Source organism: Sus scrofa, chromosome 6, assembly GCF_054392235.1.
Source record: "Sus scrofa isolate SSC_HxYL_T2T_F1_AM1 chromosome 6, Sscrofa_HxYL_maternal_Yorkshire_Landrace_v2.0, whole genome shotgun sequence".
NCBI classification, from domain to species: domain Eukaryota; kingdom Metazoa; phylum Chordata; class Mammalia; order Artiodactyla; family Suidae; genus Sus; species Sus scrofa.
The window spans coordinates 55,231,762-55,256,066 of record NC_139388.1 but is presented as its reverse complement, the minus strand read 5'-3'; the positions used below and the strand labels follow the sequence as shown (position 1 = coordinate 55,256,066).

The 24,305-nt window shown below is 52.1% G+C and overlaps 2 protein-coding genes across 7 annotated transcripts in view; one reads left to right on the top strand and one right to left on the bottom strand.

Annotated features, from left to right (window-relative positions):
- On the bottom strand, positions 1 to 21,419 carry CEACAM19 (CEA cell adhesion molecule 19). Its single transcript, XM_013994960.3, has 7 exons — positions 21,149 to 21,419; positions 19,919 to 20,287; positions 9,239 to 9,389; positions 4,797 to 4,843; positions 3,261 to 3,346; positions 1,894 to 1,953; positions 1 to 911 (listed from the first exon to the last, which is right to left on the bottom strand). Exons 1-7 carry the CDS (start codon positions 21,201 to 21,203, stop codon positions 858 to 860), a joined length of 822 nt encoding a protein of 273 aa, XP_013850414.2. The 5' UTR covers positions 21,204 to 21,419; the 3' UTR covers positions 1 to 857.
- The window catches only part of LOC106509492 (cell adhesion molecule CEACAM5), a 118,176-nt gene continuing 108,417 nt past the window's right edge, over positions 14,547 to 24,305 (top strand). For all 6 annotated transcript variants that reach the window (XM_084961151.1, XM_084961149.1, XM_084961153.1 and 3 more), the window contains exon 1: positions 14,547 to 14,788. The gene's annotated coding sequence lies outside the window, so the exon portion shown is untranslated. The remainder of the gene's footprint in view (positions 14,789 to 24,305) is intronic.

Genomic DNA, 24,305 nt, shown 5'->3' with positions numbered 1-24,305 from the left:
CTATGTTAGTTATTTATTTTGTTTCCTGACTGTTGCCAGAGAGCAGGAAGCTTTGTTTTATTTCGGGCCCTGCCAGAGCTGCAGGATCCAGAACCATGGGGGGCACACAGCTTGTTTATTGCTGAGCGCGTGAATAAATTATCGCACCCACCACTTTTAGGACAGGGTTGGGTTGGGGGTAGAGAAGGAAGGGGCTGCCCTGAGGGCCTTAGTTTGGGGGCAAATGGGGCAGAAGTTGGCCACAGGCTCTGAGACTGAGTTTTGAGAGGGGCGGGATCAGCCTGGGCAGGGAAGGGGCCCGGTGGCCGTGGTAACAGGCCAGGACTGTCATCTGGGGCCCTGGGCCCGTGAGGCCATGCCTTGCTGTCATGTGCCTTGTCCTCCAGGGCATGCGTGGCAGAGGCTGCCTTGTCCCCAGGGAAGGGGCTTCGAGGGCAATGAGCAGAGCCGGGTGGGGCCTTGTGGGCTGAGAGCAGGGAGCCCAGCCCAGCAGGTGCTTGTGAGGTCTGGCTGGAGGTAGGTCTGCAATCACCCTCTCCCCCGCCCCCGCCAAATACCCGGATGGGGGACTTTGCGGTGGGAAAGAGGCAGGAGTCTGCCGTTCCAGGGCATGCGGCCCAGGCCAGGTTGCTGGAGGACGAGACTTAAGGGCAGCTGTATGCTCAGAGGGTGAGCGAGCCCCAAACACAAGCGCCAAGCCCAATGCCCTGTGGAGTCTTTGGTTGGGTCCTCTCGTCAGCCCACAGCCCCGACGGCCTGGTCCTGCTGGGTCTCTGGTGTGGCTTCTCTGCAGGTGCATGGTCCCCGGGGAGGGCTGAGGTTTCCCCCTGCCCTGACTGGTCTGGCCTGGGACCCCTTCAGGGGGCTGGCACCAGCTGGCAGTAAGGGGCAGGGTCCGGATTCAGCAGGTCCTGGGGGAGGGGGAGAGAAAAGAGAGTGGTTGTTTTTGGGGGGTGAGAGCCAGGGGGAGACAGGGCAGCCAGGCAGAGTGAGAGTCATGGAGCGAGACACACACACACACACACACACACACACACACGGGGCAGGGGGTTCAGGACCGAGATGGAAAGAGAGAGACACACAGAGACACAGAGATACCAGGGGAGGACACGGGGAGACAGAGATGAAGAGACAAGAGAGACAGAGACATAGAAAAGGAGGGACAGGGGGTTCCTGTTGTGGTTCAGTGGGTTACAAAACCGACTAACATCCATGAGGACGTGGGTTTGATCCCTGGCCTCGCTGAGGCACAGGTCAGCAGCTGCAGCTCTGATTCGACCCCTGGCCTGGGAACCTCCATATGCTGCAGGTGTGGCCTTAAAAAAAAAAAAAAAAAAGACAAAAAACAAAAACACACAAAAGAAAAGGAGGGCCAATGAGAGATACAGAAACGAAGTTATGCGAAGAGCACAGAAAAGGAGATAAAAGACAAGCACACACAGAGAGCTGGGGGCAGGGCTGGGGAGACCCTGAGATGGGTAGAGAGGAGCCCAGAGAGTCCAAGCAGGGCACACGGGGACACGGTGACGGAGGCAGAGACCCAGCGAAAGACAGGAGGGGGATGAAGGGGGGCCGAGATCCAGGCCCGGGAATGGCTCCTGCAGGGGGTGGGGGTGGGGTCCCACTCGGAACCTGACCCGCTGTGTGACCTTGGGCAAGGCCCTTTCCCTCTCTGGGCTCCATTTCGTCCGTGCGAATTCACTGCTTTGGAATCCCTTCGACGAGGGAGGGGACTGGAACCCCCAGTGGGGCAAGGACTTGCCCATGGTCTCTCAGCGAGGCTGCGATGCGCTTCCGGGGGGCCGGCGACCCCGAGAGCTGGGGGCGGGCTCGGAAAGGACAGCCCCGCCCACCGAGCCGTGGCTGACTCCTCCCCCCGTCCCAGCTGCACACCTGGTAGGGCTGGTTCTCCGGCTCCGGCGCAGGGGGCGGGGGCGGGGGCAGGGGCGGCGGCTGCAAGGCAGGAACACAGGTGAGTCTGGCCCCGCCCCCGCCCCAACGCCCACCCCGCCTTGGCTCTTCAGTGTAGGGACCGACCCCCACTCCTCCCCTGAGTGTGGGGCCTCCGGGGGATGGGCTTAACCTCCCGCGCCCGTTGTGCTCGGCGGAGAAACTGGCGTCAGGGCGGCGCTGCCAGTGCGTGACGATCACCCGCTAAGGTTCCGCCTCCCCGTCAGCACCTGTGGTTCTAAGCGTGTCGTCTTAGCTTTTAAGCCTCTCTCTCTTTGGGCCACCCCCGTGGCACGCAGACTTTCTGGGACCAGGGATGGAACCCGTGCCACAGCAGTGACAACGTGGAACTCTTAACTGCTAGCCCACCAGGGAACTCTCTCCCTCTTTTTTTAAAAATTGAAGTGTAGTTTGTTTCCTGTGTACAGCAAAGTGATTCAGTTGTTCGTATATAACCGTGTATATATAGCCTTTTTCAGGTTCTTTTCCTTTACAGATTATTTTAAAATATTGCGGATAGTTCCCTGTGCTATGCAGGAGACCCTCGCTGAATACGTTATTTCTAGTCGTGTGTATCTGTTAGTCCTAGATTCCTGATTCATCCCCTCCGCCTCCCTCCCCCTTTGGTAACCATAGGTCTGTTTTCCATGTGAGTCTATTTCTGTTTTGTAAATAAGTTCATTTGTATCATTTCTCAGAGTGCACATGTAAGTCTCTCTTCTTATTTGATTATTCTTGTCCCCCCTTCCCACCTGATTATAAAGGGAATATTTACTCAGTGTAGAAAATACAGATTCTTACAAGAGGAAAACAAAGCCCGCCCATCAGCTTCCACACCCAGAGACCAATGCTCTTTATGTTGTGCTGTTTCCTTCCAGTCTCTTTTGCTTACGACTTTTCTATCTTTTTCTTTTTTTGTCTTTTTAGGGCCGCAGGTATGACATACGGAGGTTTCCAGGCTAGGGGTTGAATCCGAGCTACAGCTGCCGGCCTACACCACAGCCACAGCAACGCAGGATCCATCTGAGCCGCGTCTGAGGATCTACACCACAGCTCATGGCAACACTGGATCCTTAACCCACTGAGTGAGGCCAGGGATCGAACCAGAATCCTCATGGATACTAGTTGGGTTTATTTCTGCTGAGCCATGACGGGAACTCCTTGTTTATGATTTTCAACGTGGGGAGCAGCCTAGAGAGAGAACGGCAGTTCCCAAACTATGTGACAAGGCACCCTGGGGCACCACAGTCGACTTGGAGGGGAGGCGTGAGGTCAGAAGGGGAATGAGGAGAGAGGGGGCAGGAGCTTACCGCCATGGCGTTCATGGACCCCGTGTCACTGAGAGGGGACACCAGGAGGACCGGAGACGGCATCACTTCATAGATGTTGTTGTCGCCTGAAGCAGAACACGAGGGGAGGAATCGGCTGACGGGCCCACAGGCCTGCTTTAGCTGCTGCTGACATTTGTTTGTTCATTCAACTAACATTAGTGTTACGCTCTCTTCTGGCCCAGCCTATGCTGGGGACACAGTGGTGACGGAGGCAGCACTGGCCCTGCCCTCCTCGGGCACACAGTCAAGTGGGGCAGACAAACCTGTCCCCAGACAGAACTAACCCAGAGCAGGCAGGGCTGGAGTAGGGGAGTCAGGGAGGGCTTCCTGGAGGAGGGGCTGTCTGACCTTTGAGAGAGAGGTGAGAGGCTCTGCAAAGGCAGGAGAGCGGTGTGCAGAGGCCTGGTGGTGTGAGAGCTGGGCCTGTTGGAGGAACTGTTTCGTCCGTCTGGATTTTATATACGTATATACATTTCGTTGTCTCATTTTGTTTGGAGGATGGAAATGGTCCATGTGAGAGATGAAGCCAAGGAAGAGAGTGGGGACCCATTGATGAAGGGCCTCGAGAGCCATATCAAGGAGCCTGAACTTTGTCTTAAGGGTACTGGGGAGCCAAAGATGGTTTTTGAGCAGAGGAGCAACAGGGTTAGAGTTTTAGAAGGACCCTGCCCAGGAATGCGGTGGAGGTGAGCCGGGAGGCTGGGAGCTGGGTGTGTGGGGATCTGGGAGGTGGAGCTTGGGTTGGGTGGTGACCGCTGGCGGGTAGGACCACCGGTGTGGCCCAGTGAGTGTGATGGTGCCCAGGGACGGGAGTGCCAGACCCTGAGAAGAGGAGAAGCAGCTTTGGGCGAGTGCTGCTGCACTCAGAATCTGAGGGCTGGGAGTTCCCATTGTGGCTCAGCAGTTGACAAACCGACTTGGAGTTCCCGTCGTGGCTCAGTGGTTAACGAATCCGACGAGGAACCATGAGGTTTCGGGTTCGGTCCCTGGCCTTGCTCAGTGGGTTAAGGATCCAGCGTTGCCATGAGCTGTGATGTAGGTTGCAGACGCAGCTCGGATCCTGCGTTGTTGTGGCTCTGGAGTAGGCCGGCAGCTACAGCTCCAATTAGACCCCAGCCTGGGAATCTCCATATGCTGCGGGAACGGCCCAAGAAATGGCAAAAAGACAAAAAACAAATCCCACTAGCATCCATGACAACTCAGGTTCGATCCCTGGCCTCGCTCAGTGGATTAAGCATCCAGCGTTGCTATGGCTGTGGTGTAGGCCAGTGGCTACAGCTCCGATTTCACCCCTGGCCTGGGAACCTCCATGTGCCACAGGTGCGGCCCTAAAAGACCAAAGGGGGAAAAAAAAAGACTCTGAGGGCTGAGTCTGGGGAGGCCCAGTGAGGTCTGGGTGGGGCAGGTGCTTGGGGGCCCCCAAGTTGGGGACTGCAGTGGGGTTTTTGGCTTGGAGGGAGAAGAGGAGAGAGCCATGCGGAGGGCTGGGGAGCAAGACCGAGGCCTCTGGCTTACCGGCATGATGATGGGGGCCCAGCTCTGGTTTCTCCGAGGCCATCATCCTGGGGGCATAGGGAGGGAGGGAACATGTGAGGACAGGAAGATGCTCAGGTGGGTGGAGAGAGACTCAGGGAAGCTGGAAAGCCCCTCAGGCGCACAGAGATGGTCCCTGCTTCAGAAAGAGCCAGCACAAGAGCTGCCCTCATCCCAGCCTCTTCTCCCATTGTCTCCAGCCACACAGCTCTTCCTCAATTTCCCTGCTGCCGCCTTCCTCCAACGAGCCGTGCTTCCCTAATGCCAGCGTTTACACAGACCACCGAGACATTCTGCTGCTTCATCCTGTTTCAATGATTTCCTTCATATTTGGCTTTAAACTGGCTCATTTGAATACCCCTATTTAAAAAGTACACTGGGGGAGTTCCCTGATGGCTCAGCAGGTTAAGGATCCAACGTTGCCACTGCTGTGGCCCAGGTTCCATCCCTGGTCAGGGAACTTCCACATGCTGAGGGCATGGCCAAAAAAAAAAAAAAAAAAAAAAAAAAAAAAAGACATCATTACTGTAAATTCGTTAATTTGTTAAGCAATCATTGACAAAATATGGCCCATGGGCTGGGCACTGTGGACGGCCCTGGAGACACAGGACTGACAAAGACCCCTGGCCTCCTGGAGTGGACACTCTAGTGGGGAGAGAGAGAGAATTCAAATACACAATAGCCAGGGATAGGTCAGGGAGTTAACAGTGTGATGAAAGGAAATGAAAACAGAAAGGGCCAGAGGGTGGGTGTGTGGGTGCAGTTTTAGGTGGGATGGTGGGGGAGCCTCCCTGAGAAGGTAGCATTTGAGCAAAGGCTTGAAGTAGCCAAGGGGATCAGCTATGCAGAAACGGGAAGGGAGTTCTAGGCTGAGGGAGCAGTCTGTGCAAAGGTCCTGAGGCAAGAACAGGAACCAGCAAGGAGAGGGCCATGGTTGGGGCAGAGCGTGAGGAGATGACATCAGGGTAGTGGGGTAGGGAGGCAGCAGATTGGGCTGGGCCATGGTCTGGATTTTGGCCTTGACCCTATGTCCTGAGCTGACTGATTTTAACATGACTCTCTGGCTGCTAAATGGGAAACAGACTATGGGGGCAGGAATGGAAGCCAAGAGACCCCTCAGAAATTTTTACATTGTGTGGAGTTCTCGTCATGGCTCAGTGGAAACGAATCTGACTAGCATCCGTGAGGACGCAGGTTCGATCCCTGGCCTTGCTCAGTGGGTTAAGGATCCAGGGTTGCTCTGAGCTATGGTGTAGATCGCAGATGTGGCTGGGATCTGGCACAGCTCCGATTTGACCCCTAACCTGGGATCCAACATATACCTTGGGTGTAGCCCTAAAAAGACAAAAAAAAAAAAAAAAAGCGAAAAGAAGTTTTTACATTGTGAATGAAAAGAAAACTTCATATGGCTGAACCTAAGTAGAACGTGGGAAAATTTAGGAAAATCAAGCCATGGTTTAGATGTGTAGCTCACTGGTGTGGCTGGTTTTCTCTTTATAAAAGCGAGCGAGCATTTGGAAAGATGTTAAAGGCTGACTAGAACCTGATTGAGATGTTCACTGGCCACTAGCAGAATCATGCAAAAAGAGTAGAAGGAGGAATTCTTTTCACTTTTAAAAATAACCATAACTTTAGGGAATTCTTGTCATGGCACAGCGGAAACAAATCCGACTAGGAACCATGAGGTTTCGGGTTCGATCCCTGGCCTTGCTCAGTGGGTTAAGGATCCGGCGTTGCTATGAGCTGTGGTATAGGTCACAGACTGGGATCTGGTGTTGCTGTGGCTGTGTCGTAGGCTGGCAGCTGTAGCTGTGATTCGACCCCGAGCCTGGGAACCTCCCTATGCTGCGGGTGCGGCCCTAAGAAGACCAAAAAAAAAAAAAAAAAAAAAAAAAAAAAAATCGTAACTTTAAAAACACCATAAAAAGGTAAAAAGTTTTTAAATTAGAAATATTTCAAACTTATCAAGAATCCCTGGCTATTGGAAAGAAAGCTGGTCAGAGGGTCAGGTCTTGTGGGGTCTAGTTTTGGTTTTGGAGCTCATGAGGCATTCAGGTAGGGTTTCTATGCTGGGAACTTCTCGCCCTTGAGAGGCCAGTTCTATGCTATTTGGCAAATGATTCCTAGTCTCTCAGCCTTGGTTTGTTCTAGAGACTGGAAAACTATGGCCAGTGAGCCAAATAAATCTGTCCTATCGCTTCTTTTGTGTGTGTGTGGTGGGGGGCGGGGGGGGGGCACCTGCGGCCTATGAAAGTTCCTGGACCAGAGATGGAATCCAAGCTGCAGCTGTGACCTACTGGGTGCTTAACTCACTGCGATAGGCCAGGGATCAAACCTGCACTACCAGAGACAATGCTGGATCCTTAACCCCCTGTGCCACAGTAGGAACTCCCCCATCACCTCTTTTTGAATCACTTTAGAGCCAAGAAGGATATCTAGCAGGAGTGGCTATGTGCCTCCACTACCTTTGTTATGACTGTGGCAGACATTGTTAATCAATCACAGCATCCTTTCTCACTGAACTTAGATACAACCCCCGCCTCCTTCTCCACCAAGCTCTTTAATGCCTAGAACATAGCAAGCCCTCAACAAATAAGTGTCAATGGATTTACTGATTGGCATTGGGCTGGGGTGTGAAAACTATTTGCTAGCCCTAAACTAGAAGGTATTCAGAGAAAGACAAATAGAATCATGAAGGTCAAGAAACTATAACACATAAGAAAGAGTTGAAGGAAGAGACAGATTGCTGGGGATTATTGAGCAAAATTAGACATCTTCTCTGCCAACCAGCTCAGAACCAAGGTCAGGAGAGGACGTTCTGAAGAGGCTGATCTGATGAGGAGGGAATTTTTTTTTTTTTTAGGGCTGCACCCGTGTCATATGGAGGTTCCCAGGCTAGGGGTCAAATCAGAGCTACAGCTACTGGCCTATGCCACAGCCACAGCCACAGCCACGCCGCCAGATCCGAGCCTCGTCTGTGACCTGCACCACAGTTCACAGTGATACCAGATCCTTAACCCACTGAGGGAGGCCAGGGATCGAACCTGCGTCCTCATGGATGCTAGTAAGATTCGTTAACCACTGAGCCACATTGGGAACTCCTTTTTTTGCCTTAAGGCCGCATCTGAGGCATATGGAGATTCCCAGGCTAGGGGTCAAATCAGAGCTGTAGCCTCTGGCCACACTGTAGCCACAGCAACTTGGGATCTGAGCTGCATCTGTGACTTACACCACAGCTCACGGCTGTGCCAGATCCTTAACCCACTGAGACCAGGGACCGAAACTGCATTTTTTTTTTTTTTTTTTGTCTTTTTGTCTTTTGTTGTTGTTGTTGCTATTTCTTGGGCCGCTCCCGCGGCATATGGAGGCTCCCAGGCTAGGGGTTGAATCGGAGCTGTAGCCACCGGCCTACGCCAGAGCCACAGCAACGCGGGATCCGAGCCGCATCTGCAACCTACACCACAGCTCACGGCAACGCCGGATCGTCAACCCACTGAGCAAGGGCAGGGACCGAACCCGCAACCTCATGGTTCCTAGTCGGATTCGTTAACCACTGCGCCACGACGGGAACTCCTGAAACTGCATCTTCACGGATAATAGTCAGATTCATTTCCACTGAGCCATGATGGGAAACCCCCCCCCACCCTGCTTTTTTGGAACTTTTGATGAATAGATTCTCCCCTGGGGAAACAGCACCCCCACTACCACCACCCCACATAGAAGTAAGCAGAATCTGATGCCTTCGCCTGCCCATTATCCACTCCAATTTTTCGGCAATTGCGTCTGGTTATCCTTTGGGGAACTTCTCCCCACTCTCAATCCATTTGGTCACTATCTCTGGCTCCAAGGCTACACAGATTGCCCAAGTTTGGCCAATCAGAACATTCTAACACGTGGTCGTGGTGATTGGTTCATGTAAAAACATGTGATTTAAGTTAAGCCAGTGATCGGCAGCCCTGGGGCTTTTGTTGGAACTATCAGGCGCAAAGTACCATTTTTTCCTCTGGGTGGTGAGCTCCTGGGATGTAATCCTGGAGCCACTGGGAGCGATCTTGTCACACCTCAGGGGAGAGGCTGCCTGGGAATGAAGCTGCCATAGAGAAATACAGATTTGAGAGACCTTCAGAGGAGTTTCTTGACAAAAATTGGTCCCCTGGATCCAGGCATACCTGAAGCTCGTGTTGTATAGGACAAAAACATTTCTTATTTTTTGACAAACCAGTTTCAAGGTAGGGTTCCTGTCCCTTGCCATGCAGAATTCTGTCTAATGCAAGATAGGGGATCCTCTCCACATTGGGTGTTCCAAGGTTTGATGAGATTGTGTATAAGTTGGATGACGTGACATGTGGAAGAAGAATCCCTGGGACCCAAGGAGGGTGTGTGGAGACGGAAGGGAAGGAGAGAAAGGCCTGGGGCTCCTATACCTGTGGCTCTGGGCCCTCCAGCCTCTTGTCACCAGGAGGTAGGCAATGCTGCCGACGAAGACAGAGCCGGTGGCAAGGGACCCAATGATGATGGCAGCCACGATCCCAGCACTCATGGGCAGGTTTGTAATGGACAGCTCCTTCGGCTTTTCTGAGGGTGTGAGAGAGAGAGGATTGTGTTGTGATGTTTCCCCCCCACACCCGCCCGCCATGCATTCGTGACTATCCACGGAGCACTAATGTGCGACTTCATCTTCCCAGCCCCAGGCTCCCTCCTGCCTTTCTTTTTTTTTTTTCTTTTTGACTTTTTGCCATTTCTTGGGCCGCTGCCACAGCATATGGAGGTTCCCAGGCTAGGAGTCGAATTGGAGCTGTAGCCGCCGGCCTATACCACAGCCACAGCAATGCAGGATCTGAGCTGAGCCTGCAACCTACACCACAGCTCACGGCAACGCCAGATCCTTAACCCACTGAGCAAGGCCAGGGACCAAACCCACAACCTCATGGGTCATTTTTCTATTCATTATTCTATCTGTTCAGGAGTTCTCCCATGGCACAGTGGGTTAAGGATCCGGCATTGCCACTGCTGGTCTGGGAACTTCCATATGCTGGCACTGCCACTGCTGTGGCACAACTGTGGCACGGGTTTAGTCCCTGGCCTCGGAACTTCCATATGCCTCGAGAGCGTGCCAAAAAAGAAAAGAAAAGAAAAAGTCCGAAACCCATTTGGAAATTTAATCTTGTCACTAGGAGAAAGGAGATATATTGTATCCAGGCTTATCTGGTATTTGGGCGGAGCAGGCTAAATAAGGCCCTTTACGTGGGTGTGCAAACCAAGGCTGAGAGGGGCTGCCTTTGGGCCGAGGACGAAGTCTCCCCCTCTTACAGACCCTGGGCCAGCAACCTCTGTGCCTTCTGCCTCATTGAATCCCCACAACAGCGAGTGCAAATTCAGGCTTCGGTGAGTGACTCAGGAGGAGGAGCAAGGCCAAGGCTGTGACTCAGGGAGCCTCCAGGTCACTGTCCACCCCCCTCCCCCCATTGCCCACTCTTGTAACATTCAGACCCCCTTCTCCAATCTGCTTACTCTGGCCCTGCTGCCCCATATGCCCACCCAGCGTCATCACGCACCACTCCCTTCCTCACTCCGGGTTGCCCACCCCGGCCTTTGCGCTTGCGGCTCCCTCTGCCTGGCACACTCCTCCCCACGCTGTATTTCCGGCTCATTTTTCTATTCCCAGCTCCTTCAGGAAGACTTTTCTGACAATCCCAGGGCAAGGGGACTCCTGATACACTTTTCCTTCATACCTTACTAACTTAATTAGGCAATTAGTTGATTAAAGCCGGTAGAGAGGGACCTGTGGGCTCATCTCCCACTGGGAGGCCTCTGGGGGTTCAGGCCCAATTGGACCCACCCATCCCAGCTCTGGGTGGGGCTCTCATGCGTATATTCCCACCCCCTTGTCACAGTGATTGGATCAGGGATAGGCAGGCTCCCAGACCTAAACCAATCAGGGTACAGCATTCCTTTTGCCTTGGTGATTGGTTCAGACTGGTCCAATCAGAATAAAGTGAAGGACTGTGGTTCCGAATTATGGAAAGAGAGATTCCTAGTTCTGGAAGCAGCCCAGGAAGCTCCCTGAATCACCTACCCTGCCTGGCCTTGCCCTTTCCTGCTGAGGAGTGGTGGCGTCATTTTGCTTCCTTCAAGGGCCTATCCACATCTACTTCTTTGCAAAGAGAACCCCAAGCTTTATCCAGGCAGAAACCTGCCCCAAATGCATTTTGCAGCCACCTCTCTGAACAGCTCGTTCAAACATACCTTAAAACTCTGTGTTGACCAAATTGTATTTGAGCCTATCCTAGTGACCTCATTTTAACTTGATTACCTCTACAAAGACCCTATTTCCAAATAAGGTCCCATTCTGAAGTACTAGGGGTTAGGATTCAACATGTCTTTTTGAGGAGACATAATTCAACATACAATACCTCTCAAACCTGGTTTCCTGCCAACCCGGAAACTCTTTGAGCTGCTCAGGATCTTTTAATTTGTTCCTTTGCTTAAATCAACCAGAGGCAGTTTTTGTTGCTTCAGCAGAAACCTTGCGTCATTCACATGATTTTCACAATTTGTTATATTTCCTGCCATTTCTTATAGACGATGAGTTTGTAAAGAGGAATCCTGTGAATCATTATATTTTTTCAAAGTTGACTGCAACCGTATGCTCTTCTGGATGGGACTTTGCCCTTCTCCTATCCAGCAGAAGGTCTAATCCCCTTCCCTTAAACCTGGACCAACCTTAGTGACTCACACAAGTGGATCACAATCAAAGGATTGCAGTGTAGGGAGTTCCCGTCGTGGCTCACTGGGAACGAATCCAACTAACATCCATGAGGATGCGGGCTTGATACCTGGCCCCGCTCAGTAGGTTAAGGATCTGTGTGGCTGTGGCTGTGGTGTAGGCTGGCAGCTGCAGCTCCGATTTGACCCCTTGCCTGGGAACTTCCATATGCCGTGGGTGCGGCCCTAAAAAGCAAAAAATTAATTAATTAAAAAAAAAGGAATGCAGTGTAGGTGACAGTGTGTGATTTTCAAGGCTAGGTCAGAAGATGCCGTAGAGTTTCTGCCTCTGTCTTTGGGAACACTGGCTCTCCACATGTTCTCCCTCTATGGACCCTGAACCCAGCCGCCATGTAGTCAGGAAGCCCAAGCAGCCACAGTGGGGAGATCACGTGATAATGATCTAGTTGATTACCCCCCCTGACAGCCTGCTAGCGTGAGCTGCCAGACAGGTGAGTGAAGCCACCTGAAAGTGATTCAAGCCTCCAGCATTTGAGCCAAGCTCAGCTTCTTGAATCTACATTGTTTCTTCTTCTGAGACTAAAAATTTTGTCTTTTTTTTTTTTTTTTTTTTGCCATTTCTGGGGCCGCTCCTGCGGCATATGGAGGTTCCCAGGCTACAGGTCCAATTGGAGCTGTAGCCGCTGGCCTACGCCAGAGCCACAGCAATGCGGGATCCGAGCCGCATCTGCAACCTACACCACAGCTCACGGCAATGCCAGATCCTTAACCCACTGAGCAAGGCCAGGGATCAAACCTGCAACCTCATGGTTCCTAGTCAGATTCTTTAACCACTGTGCCACGATGGGAACTCCTCTTTTGGCTTTTCATTGGTCTCTGGGACTATCTGTACCCAGTTCTATAAACGAAGAATCCTCTGGATATTCTTCTGTGGAGCAGATGTATCCATGTTGCTCTTTGATTAGATACAATCACCTCTAAAAAGTGCTTTGAGGTACATACTCTCCTATGTTTATAGCAGCACTCTTCATCAACAAGGATTTACTATATAGCACAAGAAACGATATTTGAGGAGTTCCTGTTGTGGCTCAGTGGTTAACGACTAGGAACCATGAGGTTTCGGGTTTGATCCCTGGCCTCACTTAGTGGGTTAAGGATCTGGTGTTGCCATGAGCTGTGGTGTAGATTGCAGATGCGGTTCAGATCTGGCAATGCTGTGGCTCTGGTGTAGGCCAGCGGCTATAGCTCCGATTGGACCCCTAGCCTGGGAACCTCCATGTGCAGTGGGTGCAACCAAAAAAAAAAAAAAAGAAACGATATTCAATATCTTGTAATAACTTATACTGGAAAAGAATAAAAAATACATATATCTATTATGTCTACATATATGTGTGTGTGTGTGTATATATTTCAGTCACTTTGCTGTACACCTGAAATTAAGACAATATTTAAATCATCTACACTTCAGCAAAAATCAATGAATAAAAAGTGCTTTGAGAGACCAGTATACAAGTGGACAATGGCCAGACCATGTATAAGAACAGGACTCTAGCTCACAAGGTGCAGCATGTTGCCCAGGAAACCAACCCTCCTGTAAACAGCTCAGGAAGCCAGCCTGCCTTTGGTCCTCAAACACAGGAAGCCAGATTGCTGTCTCTAGGTACAATGCTGGGACCAAAACAATAACTTCTGCAACAGTCAGCGCCAAACAGCCAGGACTTAACAGCTAACAGCCCCCTCGTTTTTGTCCCTGCTTCTAACTTAGGACCAACCAGAGAAAGCCACGTATGTACCCAGATCAATTACCTAAGATGCTCTGCTTCTAATTAGCCCGCCTAACAGCTTTTCTATGCCATCAGCCTCCAAGTGGGGCACACCTGAAGCCTTCCTGTTTTCCACGATACAGCTTGCCCACCCCCGTGCCTGCCTTGGCGTCTCTGCTGAAAATCCAAGCGGTAGTGATTAACTCCCTTGCTACAGCAAGCTCTGAGTTAACAGACATTGCTTTTACTCCTTTGCTTGTTCCTTATTTCCACAGCTTCAAGAGCAGCAGCTTCACATGGATTTGCCAAGCCAGTCCTCTAAAGGCTCCTGTGCTGGGCGGTGTTGTTGCTGCTATAATTTTACAGACATTAAAAATAGAGGCTCTGTGGAGTTCCCGGCGTGGCTCAGTGGTTAAGGAACCTAACTGGTATTCATGAGGATTTGGGTTCCATCCCTGGCCTTGCTCAGTGGGTTAAGGATCCAGCGTGGCTGTGAGCTGTGGTGTAGGTCGACGATGTGGCTCGGATCCCCAGTTGCTGTGGCTGTGGCGTAGGCTGGTGGCTGCAGCTCCGAATGGATCCCTAGCCCGGGAACCTCCATGTGCAGTGGGTGCGGCCCTAAAAAAAGACTGGGAAAAAAAAAAAAAAGTCTCTGAGAGGTTTGGCCATTTGGCTAAATTTGTGTCGTCAGCCATGCTATGCAGTCCTGGTTCTAGGCACAGAAACTTTTTTGTTTTGACATACATTTCATTAGTTTCAGGTATAAAACATAGCGATTCAATATTTACATATGCTGCAAAATAATGAGATTTTTTTTTTAACCACACAAGCTAATTTTGTTTTTATCAGCAGAATGCCACAAAGGCTCACGATGAAACCAGCCTGAACCGGCTAGATCCAAGGTGGTGGGCTTTCCTTCTTGGTTGATCCCTGTGTTTCCATACCAACCCCCGAAAGCTGAAGGACATTTGCCTTGATTTATCTCTGCGTTTATTTCAAAAGCCCTTGGTGTTTGACCAGAGAGGTTTTGCAGCTGTGCTTTAGGAGACACACTGGGTTGACTGCCCCAGACTGGATCAGAGCAACGTGCCAGCCCAGATGGGACCTCAAGATGTCCGAGAGTTACCTCTGCTTTACGACCACGCTCAAATCTTCCCCTGAAGGGGGGATTCGTACGGTGCCAGGCACGGCTGGCACTGCGTGTGAAGGACTGCGGACGACTGCGCATGCCTGGGCTGCCCCTGAAACTCTCCGCCCCTTTCCTGCAGCCCTGAGGACCTGTGGGCCACCTAACCCCGAAAGTCCCCTTGTTCCTCCTACCCCTTGGGGGAGAAGATGCTTTTAGAACAGGAACCCCCCTTCTCCATTTTCTGGCCATTGTCAAGCCTGTCTTATGCGCACCAAAGCCTGTCCGTTCCAGGGGGACTTCGGTTCAGCCAGAGCCCCAACGGCGAGTGGGCGTCTCGTTTGGTAACGGCATCACTGGTAAGTACTAAACCCTTGGGGCCACATCGTTAGTCTTCAGTGGTTGGCTGTTAAGGCTAAGGCAGAATCGAGTCCTGGTTAAGAGTGGGCGCTCCGGAGCCAGCTAACCTGGGTTCTGGTCCTACATCTGCTGTTCCCTAGACATGGGGACATGTTACTTACACTGTGTCTCAGTTTTCCCATCTTTATAATGGGGATCATCACGCCCTGCCTGGGAGCCCGCAGAGGGTAAATGTGTGAGGAGCACTCTGCACCTGGGCAGTCAGGGGGAGCTGGGCTCCATAAGTAACCGCCATGGGTGTCAGAGGGCCCAAAGGCTTTGAGGAGCCCGTGCAGGTTGCTCGAAAGTCCCAAATCCTCTTGACTAGATTTATGAGACAAGAGACGCCAGCTGTAGATGACTGTCTGTGTCTGTGTAAACGACCGCATCTGTGCTTTGGAGCCCAGTTTCTGCTGCTTACAGGCTGTGTGACCTTGGGCCACTGCACTCCCCTCTCTGAGCCTTGGTGTCTTCACCTGTAAACTGGGGACAGCTGTGGTACCTACATGTCGTGGGCCTTTTCTTGAGTTCCTGTGAATTGTCCACCTCTGGAGTCCTGCCAGAGACTCCCTTTCTTAGGCTCCTTTTCCGCTGGGCCCGTGACCCAGGTTCCCTGATCAAATGCATCTACATGAACCTTGGGTCCAGAGGCCAGAGATGCCGGTACTGCATGGGGCCTTTGTGAAGACAGAGCTGGCAGGCTCACCATCATGCAAACTCCACAAGGGCACCGATCTTTGTACTTTCCCTCTGTAAACTCAGCGCCTGGCACACAGCAGGTGCTCAGTAGATGTTTGTTGAATGAATGCATGAGTGAATGCTGCCTTCCAGGGCCCCTTAGGCAGGGGTTCTGAGGCTGATGCTGTGGGCAGTGGTCACTCTGGCAGGAGCAGTTCTACCGAGTCATTTATTCTTTGTTCCTGGTCCCCCAGCTTTGTGGCGGTCCTGTGAGCACATACTACTTTTTTTCCAAAAATTAATTTTTTACTTTTTTATAGGTTTTTAAAAAAAATTTATGGTTGATTTGTAATATTGTGTTTCAGGTGTACGGCTTCAGAGTCTTTTCCATCATAGGTTATCATGAGATATTGAATATAGTTCTTTGTGCTATACAGTAGGTCCTAGTTGTTTCTTTTATATTAGAAGTGTGTATCTATTAATCCCAAATTCCTAATTTATCCCTCCCCCGCCCTTTGGTAACCACAAGTTTCTTTTCTGAGAGCCTGTTTTTGTTTTGTAAATAACTCGCACCATGAGGAAGTTCCTGGGCCGGGGATCGAACCCGCACCACAGCAGTGACAACACCGGATCCTTAACCACTAGGCCACCAGCTAACTCCTAGACATACTATCCTTTATTAACCCCCTTTCTGCACATGCCAGCCGGGATTGGGTTCTGTTACAGCCAAACTGCTTCATAATTAAGAGAGATCAAGTGTATGTGTTTCCTGGGACGCCCGAAGTGCTGTCAGCCACTTTCTTCTCCCACCTGGGTGGGGGGCTGAATCCAGGGCCCCAGCTGTCCCTAAATATAAGTGCCCTGGTGGCCAAGAAGTCCCATCCTGACATGAGGACGCCCCCAACCAACCCCAACCCCAATTCCCTCTGCATTTTCCTTTGTTCTTTTTCCATTGAACTCAGTGGGTTGCCTGGCTTCTCTGCTCCCTGTGCTCAGCCCCGTGGAAGCCAAGGCGGTTCCCCGCTCCCTTAACTTGCTGTCTCCTTGGAGACCCCTCAGGGCTTCTCTGGGAGGCCCCGTGGAAGAGCCAGGTGGCAGAGGGGTCAGGGCCATGAACTTGGACCCAGCTGGAGCCTGGGCTCCTCCCCTTCCCAGAGGTGTGCCGTGGGGCCCTCTCTGGGCCTCCATTTACCCGTCTGTGAAATGGGGATCATCCCAGGGCTACCTGCAAGGTTGTTAATGGGGATGGAATGAGATGAGGTTGGCAAAGTGCTTGGTTGGAGGTGCCTGGCATGTAATGAGTGTTCTGTAGCTGGGAGATGGCTTTGCAAATATTTATCGAGTGGCTAATGTGTGCTAAGCATGGCTCTAGGTGCTAAAGGATTGATGATGAATAAAATGATAATAAGTTGGAGTTCCCCTTGTGGCTCAGTGGCAACAAACCCGACTAGTATCCATGAGGATGCAGGTTCGATCCCTGGCCTCGCTCAGTGGGATAAGGATCTGGCATTGCTGTGAGCTGTGGTGGAGGTTGCAGACATGGCTTGGATCCTGTGCTGCTATAGCTGTGGCGCAGGCCAGTGGCTGTAGCTCCAAGTCAACCCCTAGCCTGGGAACGTTCTTGTGCTGCACATGTGCCCCCCCCCCAAAGGCAAAAACTAAAGAAAATAATAAGTTTATATTGTGACTGTTACAAAGCATGGCAGCTCTTGAGTCCTTGCTCATCTTCCCAACCCTGCTCCCCAGCTCCCCATCTTATTTGCTGTCAAGGGATGGACTCTTGACTCAAGGGGAAGCAGACCACAGACCAGACAGGGCCAACCAGATTCTCTCTCTGTCCCTCTGCCTGTCTGTCTCTCCAGCTCTCTCATTCTGTCTCTGGATTTTGGAAGAGGAGATTCAGAATATGCAGAGCAGCCTTAGCTGACACCCTGTTTACTCTCCTGGTGGGCATCCCTGGCCAAGAGGCCCGGAGCAGAGATGAGATTGGAGATGGCGCCCCCTGGAGGAGGACAGAGCACTTGCTTTCCACCAGCTGGAATCCTGGGCGGCCTGTTGTGCTGGCCTCCTGGGAGGCCCTTGGTTACTGTCTTGCCTCAGTCATGCTGGCCTCCTGCCAGCTCAGTTCATGAGACCACCAGCTTCCTGCCACAGGCCCTTTGCACAGGCTTTGCCCCCAACCTCCCAAAACGCTTTCTTCTCTACTTAGAATGGCCATCGCCATTCAAGGTTTGTTGAAGGATCGCCTTTCCAGGCAACCTCCCTGACACTCCTATTTGTAGCCTCATAATTCCTGTACTTTCCTTCCCTTCATAGTACCTGCAAGCTTCATGATGCTCTATTGTGTATGCGTGTGCGATTATGACTATGTGATTGATATCTGTCCCCCTCGCCCTTCCACCAGGCTGTGAGCCCTGGGAGGGCAAGGCCAGAGCCGCTTTGGTCACCACTGTGTCCCCAGCACTTCCAGCACTGTCTGGACACCGTGGAGGCCTTGAGGAGGTGGTGCTTGGGGACTGTTTGCTGAAGAGTGGATGAGCAGTTTAGCGACTGCAGAGGCAGCCGTGTGTCTGATTCAGGAGGCCCTGCACTCGAGTCCCAACTCTGCTGCCGACTTGCTGATGAGCTGCCTGGTATTCGAGAAGTGCCTTAAACCTTCTGGATAAAACAGAGAGTCACCCTGCCCAGTGCCCCATGGATGGGTTAAGCTGTGAAACAGATCACTCCCCAGATAAAGCCTCTAGTGGCTTCCTGCCTCTCTCTCCATGGCCTGCGAGCCTGGCCCCTGTCTACCTTGTAGACCTCCGCTCCCAACACCCAGCTTGCTCACTGTCTTTTAGCCGTGTGTCCTTCTGCCAGTACTTTGAACACATCAAGCTAGCCTAGCCGCAAGGCCTTTGCACTTGCTGTTCCCTCTACCAGAAACTCTGCTTTTTTTTTTTTTTTTTTTAAGGCCACACCTGCAGCATAGGAAGTTCCCAGCCTAGGGGTCAAATTGGAGCTGCAGCTGCCGGCCTACACCACAGCCACAGCAACGCCAGGTCCAAGCCACATCTGTAACCTACACCACAGCTCATGGCAGCGCTGGATTCCTCGACCCACTGAGTGAGGCCAGGGATTGAAACTGCATCCTCATGGATAGATAGTAGTTGGATTCATTCCTGCTGCACCACGACGGGAACTCCTGCTACCAGGAGCTCTTGCCCCAGAAATCTTCAGAGCTTTCTTCCCTCCCTTTGCTCAAATGTCAGTTCTTCAGCGAGGCCCATCCCAGGTCACATCATCCTGTTTATTTTTATTTATTTATTTATTTATTTATTTTTTGTCTTTTTTAGGGCCGTACCCACAGCATATGGAGGTTCCCAAGCCACGGGTCCAATTGGAACTGTAGCCGCCGGCCTATGCCACAGCCACAGCAACGCCAGATCGGAGCCACATCTGTGACTTACACCACATCTCACGGCAACACCAGACCCTTAACCCACTGAGCGAGGCCAGGGATCGAACCTGCGCCCTCATGGATGCTAGTCAGATTCGTTTCCACTGAGCCACGACAGGAGCTCTGTGAGATAAGTCCTTAAGGTGATAAATTAGAACACACAATGACAGGCACAAAGGTAAAGGGGTGAGCGGAGTTCTCTGGGGACGGAGAGGATAAGTGACTAGGTCTGCTCGGGAAGGTAGAGAAATTATTTTCCCTTCTGGTTTTATGGAGATATAATTGGCGTGTTACATTTCATGGAGTTTCAAGAAAAGGTAGAAGTGAGTTCATATAGGGCAGTGGTTCTCAAACAGGGGTGATATTTGGCAATGTCTGGGGACATTTTTGGTCGTCACGGTGGAGAGGGTGCCTGCGGCATCCAGTGACTAGAGGCCAGAGAGGGCTCTGAACACACAGAACAGGCCCCTGCACCCAAGAACCCGGTTGTAGCACCCCGGTTGAGAAGCCCTGCTCTGGGGCGAGTGTTTAGAACAGTATTTGGTCCATAACGAGCACCCGTGAACTCTTCGCTGTTGGCTGTTGTCTAGTACCCTATCTCTGGGGCTTTGCCCAGAGTGGATTCATTCATAAATACCTAAACTTATGAACACGTATCCCCCAGGACCAGGCACACAGTAGGTGCTCAAGAAATATTTCCTGAATTCATGCTCATGAGGAGTAAAGGAGCTGGTGCCTTCTCCAGGGGCTGGCTCAGTGTCTGGCCCAAAGTAGGCATTCAGTGGATAACGTTATTTGTTAATACACAGGAGGACTAAATGCTACCTTCGGGGACTGGTATACAGTAAGTGCTCAATCGGTGTGTGGCGCGTGGATAAAGGAGGGCACCAAATGTTTGCACAGAGCTTGGCACCTGGTGGCCGCGGAGGGTGCATTCGCCTCCCCACTTCCTCCCCCAGTGCCCAGCACTCACCAGCCACCTGGACTTCAGTCTTGGCCCGCATGGTCCATGCAGGGTTGATGGTGACAGCCACCTGGTAGGTGCCGCTGTCAGCGGGCTGGGCACGACGCAGCAGCATGGAGCCGTTGGGGAAGCCAACGATGTCGCGCTGCTTCATGGCGCTGCCGTCCCTCTGGGGCCGCAGTAGCTCCGGAATGTAGGTGAAGAGCATCGTCCCGCCATCGGCCTCCTCCCCCAGGTACCAGGTGAGGTCCTGGAAGGAGCCTGGGATGCCCTGGACAGACAGGAGAAGGTCCTGGTTCGTTTGAGGCTGCTCTGGAATCTTCTGGATGCGGAGGGCTGCCCAGGAGCCTTGGGGGACCCAGAGGGCCAGGATTGAGGCTGTGGGGTTACAGGGGAGGCCTGAGATCAGAAGCATTGGGCAGGGACCATGGCGTTCTCCTTCCTATAGGTCCTCAACGGGGAGCTCTGGGTGCCACTCAGGGGCAGCCGTGCTGGGATTGATTCGTGCTGTCTGTCCTGGGTGCAGGAGTGAGATCCAAGCAGAGATGCCACAGATTTGCCATCCCACTGGTCCTGAGATGCTATGTGGTCTGCCTCTAAACACATGGACTCTCTGAATTAATTTATTCACGCATGTAACCAATACTTTTTTTTTTTTTTTTGGTCTTTTTGCCTTTTCTAGGGCTGCTCCTGTGGCATATGGAGGTTCCCAGGCTAGGGGTCTAATTGGAGCTGTAGCCACCGGTCTGTGCCACAGCCACAGCAATGCCAGATCCGAGCCGCGTCTGTGACCTACACCACAGCTCACGGCAATGCTGGATCCTTAACCCACTGAGAAAGGCCAGGGATCAAACCCACAACCTCGTGGTTCCTAGTCGGATTTGTTAACCACTGAGCCATGACGGGAACTCCAATGTAACCAATACTTTTTAAACCAATATATTATTTATGCTACAATACCAATTATATATGATAGGTCTAAAATCCTTTAGACTTCTAGGCCCTGGGAATTCAGCAGGGAGTCAGATACCAGTAAATTCCACCCCGCATGGTCCTGATGTTCTAGAAAATTCCAAAGATAAAGTGGGGATGAGGTTGTGATTCTGCTGCCTCTTTTTCCCATCATGCTCTTAATAATTTCATCTTCCCTGACATTCTTTCCCTTCTGAAGAGGAAACCTCAACCCCTGGGCTAAGTACCCCTTCTCCCCCCAGACCTGGGGGTACATTTCCTCCTTACCTGAGAGCAGGAGGCCCCTTGGGAAGGGCTGCTGGGCCCCAGCAGGAATCTCCATTTTGGCGTCCTGTGGAGATGCCAAGGGGCCACTTACTGGACACCAAGGGGGTCAGAGGGCTGGGTCCTGCCCATCCGAAGTGGCCCAGCTCAGTGGGGGTCCCGGAGGTAGCTCTGAGGCATAGCTGAGGCCAGCCTAGCCCAGCACCCCTTTCCCACAGGCTCTGGAGGCTTCACCTGTGCTCCCTGGGATGGACGTGCAGACACCGGTTGAACCAGTTTTCCAGGGTGACTGGGGAACTTCCTGGGGCTTCCCAGGACTCCTCCCTGACCCCTTTCAATCCCTTCTTCCCAGTGTGACTGTCAGTAGCAACAGCAGCAATTATAACAACAACAGTCACAGTGGCCTCTGGTTGAGCAATCCCTTTGGACCAGGCAGCTAGGAACACCTCATCCCGCATCCACCATGCATAACTCTTCCCATTTCAGAGATGAGGAAACTGAGGCTCAAGGAGAGAGGCAGATCTGCCAGCAGGTACAGATGGATTTGACCTGTGGCTGGCTCACTCTGAAGCTTTTCACACAGTTGTGCAAAAAATCCCTCTATTCATTCACTCCAACATGCACTTGGTATGCCCACCCCTGTGCTGGGTGTTGGTGATGGTTGAAACAACTCCTGTTCTGCCTTCAGCCCACAAGGGGGCTCATGGGTGTGTGTGTGTGTGTGTGTGTGTGTGTGTGTGTGTGTGTGTGTGTGTGTGTGTGTGTGTGTGTGTGTGTGTGTGTGTGTGTGTGTGTGTAGGGGAGGGGACGGACCTATCCCCAGACAGTGATGCTCCAGAGTGATCAGCACTGGGATGAGGGAGCCCAGGGGCCTGAGAGATCCCGAGGGGATGCCTCACTCAGCCTGAGAGGCAGGGAGGCCTTCCTGGAGGAGGGGATGTCTGAACTGAGGCCTGGAGTGGGAGCAAGAAGGAGGTGGGGTGAGGTGTACTGGGGAGTGTAAACAGCACGGGCAAGGGCATGGAGACTGAGTTAGCCATCAAGTTGAACTGAAGAGACTGCAGCATCCTGGATGAGTGTGTGTGTGTTGGGGGTGGGGGGGTGAAGCTGGAGAAGTGGGAGGGACCAAATGTAACTTCGAACTCTGTTGGGACAGGGCCTGGGTGATACAGGGCCCAGGACTGTGCTAATACCATAGCCACTCATCACATATAACTATAAATAAGCTTAAATGAATGAAAATTCAATGCCTTAGAAAATTTAGGTCTTAGAGTTCCTGCTGCGGCACCATGGGTTAAGAAGCTGACTGCAGCGGCTCATGTCACTGCAAAGGTGCGGATTTGATCCCCAGCCTGGAGCAGTGGATTGAAAGGATCTGGCGTTGCCGTAGCTACGGTATACGTTGCAGCTGTGGCTTGGATTCAAGGACCTTCTAGTTCTGGTCCAGGAACTTCCATAGGCTGTGGGTGCGGCCCTAAAAAACCAACCAACCAACCAAAACAAAACAATTAAAAAAAACTTCGTCCCTCAAACTAGCTCCTTTCAAAGCGCTCAACAGCCCTCTGTGACTAGCGGCTAACCCATTTGACAGCGCGGATATAGAATATTTCCAACACTGTCCCAGAAAGTTCTCCTGGACAGCGCACATCTAGGGATCCGAGGGGGGTGGTGCCAGGTGAGATATCTGGGCCTGCAGGAGGAGAGGACCCCAAGTTAGAGCACCGTACATCAGCAGCAGCAGCAGTGTGTGTGTGTGTGTGTGTGCGCGCGTGCGCGCACACTCATCAGATTGTTGGGGGTGACGGCATCTTTTCCAGAGTTCCCAGATTGGGATGAAAAAGAAATCTTGACCATGAACCATCTCCAGGTAGTCGTGGCCCAGGCTTCTGAACCAACGCAGACTCCAGCCCTGCTGCAGGTGAGTGGGCCGGGCTCTCGGCTCAGTTCTACCACCACTTGGTATCAGGGGCCTGGGCAAATAAGTTTACCTCTTGCAGCTTCCGCTTCCTTCTCTGAAGGATGGGACAAGCATCCCCACCTCAGGGCCGTTAAGGAGAAAAGAGATACTGCCCATCGCTATAATTACAGTGAACCTCGGCTTTGGTCTTGCCCTGCCTCCCAGATCTGTGACCTGCTCGAGGGAAGTGTGTTTTCCTGGAGGCATGTCCAATCTCCCTCTTTCCAAACCTCTCTAAGGCCTGGAAAGTTTCCAGGTGGTGAGCCCAGTTGGCGTTCATGGGGTCAGAGTCCTTCCGCAGTCTACCCTCAGTCCTTCTTGCTGCAGTTTCGAGATTTGCTCTGTCAGTCTGCCTCAGAGTTTGCTGCAAACCTGGCCATTATTTCCAAGTGCAGCCGCCTAAGGGAGACCACCCCAATCTTGGGCTATAACCAGATGGCCCAAACTGGCCTCATTCCAGTAGGAATTCCACTTCGGCACAAGTGGAGTTTAGGGGCCAAGGGGATTCTGATGAATTTTCGCTGCTAAACCCCAGGAGCAAAGATTGTACCTAAAGCAAAGCCTGCTTTATTATTCCGGCTTTTCCAGTTCCTGAAGCATCTCTCTCTCTCCCACCCGCACAATGACTTTGACTCCTTTTACAATTATTAAAAGAAAAGCCAAGATTTATTATAGAAAATTTACAGAATGGACCCAAAAGGAAGAGAGTAAAATTCAGCCATCTTCCACCTACTCAGAAACCCTGTTAATACCAGAGGTGCAGGCTTCCATTCTCGCACCTGCAGCCCCCATCCCGGTTCCGTCCCAGCCCCAGAGAGCAGGTCCTGATTGGTTCAAGCCTCCCGGTGGTCCCATTCTTCTGGTCAGGGATTGGTTGAGCGGTGGGTAGTGCTGGCCAATGAGATCTGCGGGGAGGCTGCTCCAGACGCTCAGCGGGGATGCGGTGGGCTGCTTTACCAAGAAGGAATGGCCGGAATGCAGCAGCCCCCTTGGCATCTGCCTGAGGATGATGCCAGTATGTGAGGGAAAGCGGAGTAAACAGCAGAACCCCCACACGAGGTGCCTGGATTTGAACTAGAGGCGCCAGTTCTTGGCTTTTAATCCCACCGTGCGGAGTGGGGAATTGGCGGTGGAGGGAGGGGATCTTTCTGCTCTTGGCACCTGAAGCATCCACACCGTTACGTTTTTGTATACTGACGAAGA